General features: G+C 40.1%; 1 protein-coding gene across 1 annotated transcript in view; it reads right to left on the reverse strand.

Moving 5' to 3' along the window:
* zgc:158464 (uncharacterized protein LOC791139 homolog) overlaps positions 1–11,360 on the reverse strand; it is a 203,605-nt gene extending 192,245 nt beyond the window's left edge. The window contains exon 1 of the mRNA XM_063005154.1: positions 10,719–11,360. Within this exon, the coding sequence (XP_062861224.1) occupies positions 10,719–11,126 (408 nt within the window). The 5' untranslated portion in view covers positions 11,127–11,360. The remainder of the gene's footprint in view (positions 1–10,718) is intronic.
* Positions 11,361–11,642: the final 282 nt, after the last annotated feature.

The raw sequence follows: 11,642 nt of genomic DNA on the forward strand, positions 1-11,642 counted from the left end.
CAGAGCCGGGTACGAGCAAGGACGACCAGAGCAAATTCTCAGTGTTTGTGTGTGTGTGTGTGTGTGTGTGTGTGTGTGTGTGTGTGTGTGTGTGCGCTTGTTTGCATGTGGGAGTTTGTTTGCTTTCATTATCTGCTGTTTATATTTGACTAATTCACTTTGAGGCGACCTTGAGCACTTTGTGCTGAGAGTGAAGAAAGTAGATTGTGTACGAGTCAGTGGAGGAGTGCTAGCTTTAATTAGCGCTAAAGCAAGACGCTAATTGATAATCTACTAAACTTATTCACTCATGAACATCTCATCGTGATAAACAAAAACACATTAGGTGGAATAATGTGTGGCGCTCAGACGTCACCTTTATCCCGTTGTTTAGCATTATGAAGTCTCAGCTAGAAACTGCTAGCAGATTTCAAGCAATTACCACTTATTTACATCCTCATTTATTTACAAGGATAAATATGTACTCATTAATGCATGATTCATTGAAACAATAGATGGCGATAAAGTATTTGGACACCTGACCATGAGCTTGTTGGACTGACCTCTATGTGATCTTTCAGCTATTACAACTCTTCTGAGAAGGCTTCGTACAAGATTGTGAAGTATGTCTGCTGGAATTTGTGCCCATTCAGTCAAAAGAGCATTTGTATGGCTGGGTATTGATGCTGGTCAAGAAAGCCTCAGATGTTTCGAACTCGTCGGTTCCAAACTCAGCTCTGCCATCCGGCAGGCTCTGCACCTACGTTAACAATGATTGGTTGTTGTTTTAGGGAGGGTGCCGGACAGGACCTCATAACTGATGCAATTACGACCTCTGCTGGCTGATTGATGGTGCCTGCACAGTGACGATGGATAATTTGTTGATCAGGGTGTGTCTCTCCGTACACAATGCTGATCGCATATGAACTGGCCTCATGCCGGTTCAGTCGGCTACTGCGAACGTGTCGGGGGGCGAGTGTGTCAGTCTCGGCTCTCCTCAATAGTGGGTGGAGATCAACATCAGTAGAGGACAGCATAATAGAGGACAGCATAATGCAATCAGGTAATTGGATACGACTAGTTTGGGAGGAAAATTGGGAAAATACACTTTTGATAGATACTGACCACTGCAGTATCTATCAACACACCCCACAAGAGCTGCAGTTTTGGAGATGCTCTGACCCAGTCGTCTAGCCATCACAATTTGGACCTTATCAAACTCGCTCAAATCCTTACACTTGCCCATTTTTCCTGCTTCTAACACATTAACTTTGAGGATAAAATGTTCACCTGCTGCCTAATATATCCCACCCACTAACAGGTGCCGTGATGAAGAGATAATCAGTTATTCACTTCACCTGTCAGTGGTCGTAATGTTATGCCTCGTCGGTGTATTTTTAAGCCTTGCACTTAATGTGTCCAGGATGCCTCTGAAACTACTGTGACCCTAGTCAAGATGAAGCAGAATGTATGCTGTTTTCCCCCATAATCTATATGCTAGTTATCCAGTGGCTTTTAGAATAAACTAAAAGAAGCATCCATGTTCTAAATGAACTGAAATTAGACTATCGCTGTTGTCGGCTGAGCTCACAATTATACAAAACACCCTGCATAGTTATTGGCATTCCGCACATTAGGTAAGCGTTTATATCATTAGCCTCCACCAGTCAAGTAATTAAATCATCAATTGGTCTTTCTGCGCTATCAGATGGACAAGAGTTCGTTAGTCTCGCAGGAAGGACGTGTGATAGCCTGTTCTGCTTCAGCCTGATACATCTGATACCCTCATTACTGTAAGGCGTGACATAATTCCATGTTAATACGAGTGAAGGCATGACTGATTCATGTTGACTGTCCTGGAAAAAAAAAAAAGATATCAGAGCTCGGCCAAAAATTTATACAACTGTCAACTGATAATTTAACCTGCTGGGGAAAAAAACACAACACAGAGCGGTATTAGCTGTTCACTGGTTTAAATGGGCTTTTAAGCTATTTAAGCTAAAAATTTAAGCTAAATACATGCCAGCCATCTATGCTCAAAAGCAACATAACAACAAGCTATTAATTTAATCAATTATTATTGTAATAATAAGAAGCTATTAATTAAATCAATTATTATTATAACAATAACAAACTATTAATTAAATCAATTATTATAATAATAAGCTATTATTTTAATAAATTATTATAATAATAAGAAGCTATTAATTAAATCAATTATTATAATAATAAGAAGCGATTAATTTAACCAATTATTATTATTGTAATAATAAGAAGCTATTAATTAAATCAATTATTATTATAACAATAACAAACTATTAATTAAATCAATTATTATAATAGTAACAAGCTATTAATTTAATCAATTATTATTGTAATAATAAGAAGCTATTAATTAAATCAATTATTATTATAACAATAAACTATTAATTAAATCAATTATTATAATAATAACAACCTATTAATTAAATCAATTATTATTATAACAATAACAAGCTATTAATTAAATCAATTATTATAATAACAATAACAAACTACTAATTAAATCAATTATTATTATAACAATAACAAGCTATAATTAAATCAATTATTATAATAATAAAAAGCTATTAATTTAATCAATTATTATTGTAATAATAACAAGCTATTAATTAAATCAATTATTATTATTATAATAACAAGCTAAAACGAAACTACCATTAAAACGCAAAATATTGGCAGCTCAGGTGGCGCAACGGTAAAACACACCAGAGCTGGGATCTCGAATACATCATATCGAATCTCCACATGAACAACGATTTGCCTGTTGTTCAGATAGGGGTGGGATATTAAAAAAGCCGGATAGGGTCCTGGTGATTGTTGTGTTTTAAACACAAAACCAACAATACATCAATAGTTGGCAGCAGGAACTAGCTATAGCTTAGCAATCAGCTTTAGCTGATCCATGTTTGGAGGCGGGAAGTGTGTATGTGTGTATGTGTGTGTGTGGGGTGGGGGGGTGTTCGGGTTCCTTCAGTTATGCCCTAAAGCTACAAGACTAATGTAGCGAACAAGTAATGCAAGTCTATCTCACTCAGAACTCCATTCTGCAAACACAAGCCCAGATGTCCGGAAATGCTTCACAAAGCAGCACTATTAAATACGGCTATTTAGCCAAAAACCTCCACATTTTATGTCCTGGTACATACATGTGGGTGATGAATTAAGGAAACACCTGACATCATGTGTGTTGGTATGGTGTTGGCCCACCTCAAGCCATCAGAACACTTTCAAGCACCTTGTTTCTACAAGTATCTAGAGCTGTACTGGAGGGGTAGAACCCTAATCATCCGAAACATGTTCTCTCTTCTGGAGCTTGCTGATGGTGGTTGAAAACACTCAACCAAAAAACACTGGTCTAAAACCTCTCACAAGTGTTGAATTAGGTTGTGATCTAGTGGCTGCAAAGACAATAGCATACAGACCACTGCATTCATCAAGTGAACCCTAGTGCACTGTGAATAAGGGCACTGACATCCTGAAGGAAACCCAGCCCAACAACTTCCATTAGTCATCTGGATTCTAAAATGATCATATGAGAAGACGGTTGTTTGAACGTGTTGGCAGTAAAGCATTTATGTGTCCTGGAAAATAAAGCCTTCTATTTATATTACAAGGGTTCTTCAAAAAGTTTCCTTACTGTTTTAAACTCTATTTATTAAGAATTTTAAAACAAATAACATCATTTTTCTACATAGACACCTTCTGATGCATTTTTCCCAGCGTCTTACCAAGTTTTTAATGCCATCAGCAAAAAAGGTTTTTGGTTGAGCGCGTAGCCAGTGATGCAGAGCTGCTTTCACATCATCATCACATAAAAATCTTCTTTCCCTTAAAGCTTTTTTGAGCTGCCGCTCAGGTGGCGCAGCAGTAAAACGCACTAGCACACCAGAGCTGGGATTTCGAATACATTGTATCGAATCTCAGCTCTGCCATTCGGCTGGGCTGGGCAGCTGCATGAACAACAATTGGCTGTTGTTCATAGGGTAAGACAAGCCGGATAGGGACTGCTTATAACTGAACATGCATAAAGCTGATCGGCATATGACGTCGCATCGTGCAGGTGAAAAACGCAGTCGGCTACTGCGCACGTGTCAGGGGGGCGTGTGACAGTCTTGCTCTCCTCAATCGGGGCAGGGGTCAGCTCCAGTAGAGAGGAAGCACTTTGCAATAGCGCAATTGGGTATAAATTGAACGCGCTAAAAATCGGGAAAAAGGGAGGGGGTGCCCAGGTGGCGTAGCGGGATATTCCGCTTGCACACCAGCACCGAGTTTCTGAACTCCCCGGTTCGAAACTCGGTGTTGCCACCGGTCAGCTTGGCGCCATCTAGCTGGCATAATTGGCAGTGCCTGCAGCAGATACTAATTGGCCACCGTATCTGCAGGGTGGGGGCCGGACTATGTGTGGGTGGGTGGGTCTTTAAACGCTGTGTAAGGACCCTGATTGGCGGAAGAGACGCCTGTGCAGAATGCATGGGCGAGAAAGAGGAGGGCTGTGCACGTGTCGGGAAGAGGCGTGTACAGTGACGTGCTTTCCTCGGATGCAATCTCGCACCTATCAGCAGCGGAACACAAAATTGAGTGTGCTAAATTGGGAGGAAAATGGGGAGAAAATGCATTAAAAAAAAAAAAAAATTAAAAAAAAGCTTTTTTGAGGGGAAAAAAAGCTTTTTTCAGGGTCTAAATCCAGATTATAAGCTCTTTCTCAGTGTCTCAGACTCGACCGATTACTACTCCTCCCACCCTCACCATTCCCAACAGAAATATAAAAGTGCTGAAACTTTTTGAAGATCCCTCGTATTACATTCGCTCAGGTGCTGCAGCAAAAAAATTACACTAGCCTTCTACTGCTAGGATCCAGGGTACTAAAGAAGTCACTTGGATGAGTGACGAAACGTCTCCACACCAAACTTTATGTCTAAATGAACTGATTCAACTTTGTGGCTTTATGTATCTGGATTATAAAGCATGCATCAAGAGATCAAGGGTATGATTCCCCAGTGGTGCTAATGACCGGTCGGCCTTTACACACAGACATGATGTCTGTGTCTCAGGGGTAGATAACAGAGGTCTTGTGATGGATTGGAGTCCTGTCCGAGATGTGTTAATGCATTGTGCCCAGTAATTCCAAGTAAATTAAACTCACCACAACCCTAACCAGGATAAAGCAATGTTAACATTTAATGTTAACTACATGAGATAACTGGTTTATGTATTATTCGGCACCTCATAATTCACCAATCAGAATAACATGGTATCTCCAGTTTAACTGTACAGTGTTACTAATGCTCAACAGCATTCACTGCATTCTCATATTTGTCTCAAGCTTCAATTGCTTCTGTGATCAAAACACAGCTGGGCTCCAATTACAAGAAAATAGCATCCAGATTTTAATTACACGCCAGCTGTTACATATTCTGAAGTAGAGGTAAACAAAATGCAAAATTCAGAGTGTGATAACCATACAAGCCAATATTACAACTGTTAGTTTTTAACGATATATAATTAGTGAACTGTGTGATTTTTTTTGCCTCCTAATCTAGTTGTATCTAATTACCTGACTGCATTTCACAACCTCTGTACAGCTGCTGACCTGGATACATAACAAAGCATGGTAATGTTAGGTCACATGGTACACCAAGCATTGAAAACAAGCAAATAGTTGGTCTTCAATGATCTACCTGAACCCCATTTAGACTCCTCCTTTATCAATCCCACCCAACAGATGAGCCACTCATTGCCCGTATAGGTGCCTGACCTGCCGGTAGCAGAGCTGAGACTCAAACTCACGAGTGTGAGGTGTCAGCTCTGGTGTGCTAGCGTGTTTTACCACTGTGCCACCCGAATGCCCGCAGATTACTGTATTTGTGTAGCATTTTTTTAAAAACTGCTACTTAAAGTTATGCTCTAATGAACTCCTGGTCACAGATGGCATCTTCCAGACTTAAACTACCAATATCTAGACAAAGCATGTTAAAGTTAGGTCACATGGTACACCAAGCATTAAAAACAAGCAAATAGTTGGTCTTCATTTAGACTCCCCCTTCATCAATGCCACCCAACAGACGAGCCACTCATTGTCCGTACAGACACCTGGCCTGCCGGTAGCAGAGCTGAGACTCAAACTCAGGAGTTTGAGGTGTCAGCTCTGGTGTGCTAGCGTGTTTGCGTGTTTTACCACTGTGCTACCCGAATGCCCACAGATTACTGTATTTGTGTAGCATTTTTTTAATTAACTCCCACTTGAAGTTATACTTTAATGGACTCCTGGTCACAGATGGCATCTTTCAGACCTAAGCTACCAATATCTAGACAATGCATGTTAAAGTTAGGTCACACAGAAGACCAACTGGTGTACCATGATCTACCTGAACCCTATTTAGGCTCCTAAATATTGGACTTTCACCTCACTACTTTTTTTTAAATTCAGTTAAGACATTTTCACACAGTCACTCAGGCTGCGCAGCCAAGTTAAACCAGTAAAAAACGAATTTCATTATTTAATTTATGATGCGATAATCAAGTAATTAAAATGCAATTAAAAAATCAGCCCTAAAATTGGCCAAAATCCAAAGAAAAATTTAAGACTAATGCATATATAGACTTACTCACTACCAAACCCTGCTGGGTGTGTTAGAGCGGGAAAAAAAACACTTCAACGTACACGGCATAAATACCACAACAACAGGATTGAGAAATAATGTGTGCAATGTGTATGTGTGTGTGTGTGTGTGTGTGTGCAATGTGTGTGTGTATGTGTGTGTGTAAGTTTTCAGCGAGCCACACCTTACAAAGGTGCGGCAGTTATGATTGAAAGGAAGAGGAAGTCTGGGATCAGTGACACAGTTTGCACAAGTCAAACATTCCTGGCTGTTTTCCATTCACAGTCCGTCAAACTGTAGCATGATGACGTCGCTGAACAAACACGCCGGTGAGTTTGTGAAACGCTCGGCCCGCTGACGATGGATTAGTGGGATCATGAGAAATAATTCATACTCAGAGGAATGTCAAGGCCATGTGAATTCAAAATAAGATGAGTTACAGTTATTGTGGTGTGACATTTTTACAACAAAACCACTGTTAAAATAAAATAATGTTGTATGAAACAACCTTTTATAATGACACTGCAGTGACACTGACATGGTGGTGGTGTGTTAGTGTGTGTTGTGCTGGTATGAGTGAATAAGACACAGAAATGCTGATGGAGTTTTTAAACACCTCACTGTCTCAGACTCAGACTCAGCTTTATTGTCATTCAACCACGTACATGATAGAACGAAATACAGTTTCCCAGGTCTCGGTGTGTGTGACATGAAGAAAATAAAATAGAATAAAATATAGAATAATATACAGTAGAATAAACTAAGATAAGTAATAAAAATTTTGAACAAACTGAGAAACTAAAAAGAGTACAAGTACAAAGTTTACACGTATTGCACAACAACTGCAGCAGCTTATGTCACTGTCACTGTCACTGCTGGAATGAGAACATGAGTACATCTACAAGGTGGACCAACTAGGTAGGAGTGTCTGATAAAGTGGACAGTGAGTGGACACGGTATTTAAAAACTCCAGCAGCGCTGCTGTGTCTGATCCACTCATACCAGCACAACACACACTAACACACCACCACCATGTCATTGTCACTGCAGTGCTGAGAATGACCCACCACCCAAATAATACCTGCTCTGTGGTGGTCCTGACCATTAAAGAACAGGGTGAAAGCAGGCTAAAAAAGTATGCAGCAAAACAGATGGACTGCAGTCAGTAATTGTAGAACTACAAAGTGCTCCTATATGGTAAGTGGAGCTGATAAAATGGACAGAGAGTGTATGAATGTATGGCTGATGGTGTATAACCAACAAAGCAGTCAGTGTTTGATGAATAAGAGTGGTTAAAATGTCATGTAAATTCATTTCCAACAACTAAAGCTTGATATGAACTGAGAGCAAGCTTATTAGAGACTCAGTTCAGACTGCCGACTGGACACCCTTACCCACCCTTAGTGCCCATGAGCCAGATAGGTGCACAATTTTGTCCATAGAAAACACTGCTGTTCAGATCCAAACCAAAAAAACCTTTTATGCATTTATGTTATTTAAATAATTGAAATCACAAACAGAAACTGCTTTGAGTCAATATTAAATCAGACTGCATGTTAAACTCCGATGTTTAAAGAGGGTTAAAGAAGTGCTATATCATACAGGAGGAGTAAAGAAAACCCAAATTGGGGGGTATCGGTGTGGGCAGCGGTGAGCAATGTGCTGGCACCATGGCGAAATGGTTCAAGGAGCACAGAAATACAGATGTTTGTGTTAAAAAAAAATCTGTGTTAAAAGAAAAAATTCAAAAAAAATGATCTGGCTATTTTGCATCATGTCTGAAAATGTAAAACTATATTCATCATCTTATAATAATGTCAGGAGTAGCTTTAATATATTAATTTAAAGTCTACATTCTGAATGTTTAACTGGTTCATAGTCATCTAACTGTACTACAGTAGTGCCATGTTCACTATAAAACATTTCAATTAAATAAAGCACATGTGACCTGTTGATATAAAGCTTGGTGATGTGTTTTATATTGTACTGTGATGCTATAAGCTTGTCAATTAATGGTTAGGCATCAACTAAGGACCGTCAGTTATCGGTTGAAGAAATTTGGCCGAATTTGCATCCCTAATTTTGGACTAAAACGCATTCAATCAATTAAACCAACAGTGTGGTCAGTATAAACTGTTAGATCATTATAACAAGCCTAATCAATATTTGTATTAACATTATACTGGTTTAGAAGAGCACAACTTAATCAGTCCAGTCCTAACCATTTTTTTCCAAGTAATCAAGGCTAGCTCACCTTACAAGAACTCACCGTGTAAAACAGGTCAAAGGTCACCTGAGTGGGCATGAGATTCTTTGAACAAAAGCCCTGCTCAGACCAGACGCTACAGCACACTTAAAAACAGACGACAACTTGTTCTTCAGGTTTTTACTTCCATGTGCACCACAAGTCTGACTTGTACTACTCTACCCTACAAATTTAACTGATAGTAATAAGTCAGTCATAATTGACAAGACAGCAATAAATCATCAGTTTCCACATAACAGTGCATTTATTTATTTAAATATGATTAAGAAGTTTTTCCCCCTTTCAGCAGCAAGGTGGCTATAAACCCTCCAGCTTTCTCTTATGACCAGACCAAATGCCAGTCCAGCATCCTGCAAATAATTTATTTTATATAAATGATTTAATACACTTGTTAGCAACGGGTGTAGGTAAAAGACGTAAACTCCTAACTTTTTTAGGAATGCAGTCGTATAGTGCTGTATAGTGTGTATTTCTTATATTCAGATGGCCACTCCGTTGTCATATTCCACAAGCCCACACGTATAACACGGGCATACACATGATTTCTTATTACACACTGACTGCACACTAATTTAATAATTTTAATATTCATTATTTATATTATATTATTTATATGATCATATATAAACTCTCTCTCACTATATCTTCTGGTTTAAAATATACATTTGCAGGAGAGGAACCTCCATGTATGTCAGTAACAGTTTTCCCCATTAAAATCATTGTTCATGTTGTTTGTCTAGCTCCTAAAAAGTGGTCATGAGGTGTATGTGCATTATCACACTACCATATAATGTAAAACGTGGTGCTTGGACGGTACAGCAAATTAATAGATCCAGGTTCGAATCTCGGCGATATTATCAGCCGGCCGTGCGTCTACACAGACGTGATTGGCTGTGTCTGGTGTCTGGGGGTCCCTGTGATTGATTGGAGCCCTGTCCTGGGTATTCCTGCCTAGCCCCCAGTGTTTCCCGGTGAAACCGGATCCGCTGCAATCCTGACCAGGATAAAGCGTTTGATAAAAATAAAATAAAATAAAACAATATAAAATGTTATAATTGCTTATTGCTACTAACCGCTTTATTCTAGTCAAGGTTGCAGTGTGTCCAATGCCACTTAAAAACAGTAGGCACAAAGCAGGACTACACGCCGGATAGGACAACACACAGTTACACCTTTAGTCACTTACACATTAGGGCATATTATAGAGTGACTAATCCACCAACTAGAAAGAAAACAGAAAGAATCCCATGCAGACATATGAAGAACATACCAAACTTCACAGAGCATGACCCAAAGCGAGGGTAAAACCCAGGTCCCCAGGACCCATGTTGTTGTTTTATAGACTTAACTGCAGTTCTGTGATAATTAATATAACAGATTGCACCGTTCACAATCAAGCAGGCTTCACACGGCCATAGCTGCTAGACAAGAGACCGCTCAGTAGTAATAGCCAGTCAAACAAGGTCTATTTGTATGGGCACTGAGAAGTCACTTGCTGTAACCAATCCTAACGTAAATTAAGAAATTTACAAGACATTATAGAACTTTTCCACCACCAGATTAATAATCTAAGGTGCCCTGTGAGTATTTCGACCTAAAAAATGTTAGGAAAAGACACAAGGAACTTTTAAGTGGACTTTTTAATTATTTGGTCACAAAAAAGTTGCAGAAATGAATAAAATCCTAAGATTATCATGTCCAGGACAAGTGTGTGTAAACTTCAGACTTAAATGGTACACACACGTGTTGTATTATGTTATTACTATAGAAATTATTGAGATTAGAACCCTACACTGCCGGGCGGCCAGGTGAGGGGACGGCGGGGAACTCACCTTGTCCTGTTTACTCTCCTGCTCGGCTGAAGGGGAGGTCGGTGATCTGGTGGTACCTCCACCTCCTCCGGTACTACTGGTACTCCCGCTGCTCCTCTCCAGCGTCTCCACTTTGATGAGACGGTGTTTGGGGGAAACGTATTTGACTTCGGAGAGCGCAGCTCCGGTGAACGGAGTGTTGGCTCCGGCCGCGTACGGATCCTCGAAGTCCAGCTCTTTCTGGAGTTTGTAGGCGGCGAGGATGTCGGGCTGCGCGGGACTCGGGTAACCCGCGGCCCCGGAGCCGGTAAGCTGGTGCTGGTAGGCGGCAGCAGCGGCGTGGCAGTGCCGGTAATCTGGTCTCGGGGGCGCCGGCGGTGAAGCTTTGGCGCTCTTGAATCCCAGGTGCTCCTTGAACCATTTCGCCATGGTGCCAGCGCATCGCTCACCGCTGCCACACACCGATACCCCCCAATTTGGGTTTCCTTCACTCCTCCTGTATGGTATATTACTCCTTTAACCCTCTTTAGTTCCTCTGTACCTGTCCGAATGCCACTTTAGCACCCGCAATCACTTTCGGATCTGTACAAACTCCTGTGCTGTGAGTGGAGTGGAGCGCGGAGTCGAGTGTCGCCCAATTCTCTGCCCACGTTTCTTTACGAGTAGAGTTGCCAGGTTGGTTAGAATGGTGTCAAAAGTGTTGCCAGATTGGTAACAGTAAAGTACTATTTATTAAACTATGTTTAATCATTCATTCTCAGTAAATGCTGGACGTTTATCAGTTAATTTATTCATACTTCATTCATTCATTTATGTATTTATTCATCTTTAATCAATGCTTTATTCATTTATTTGCTCTTTTACAGTAATCACTATCTGGGATATTAATTAATTCAGTCATTTATTCGTTCTCAGTAAATGCTGGACGTTTATCAGGTAATTTAT

The sequence above is a fragment of the Trichomycterus rosablanca genome, chromosome 11 (assembly GCF_030014385.1).
Source record: "Trichomycterus rosablanca isolate fTriRos1 chromosome 11, fTriRos1.hap1, whole genome shotgun sequence".
In the NCBI taxonomy this organism is placed as follows: Eukaryota; Metazoa; Chordata; class Actinopteri; order Siluriformes; family Trichomycteridae; genus Trichomycterus; species Trichomycterus rosablanca.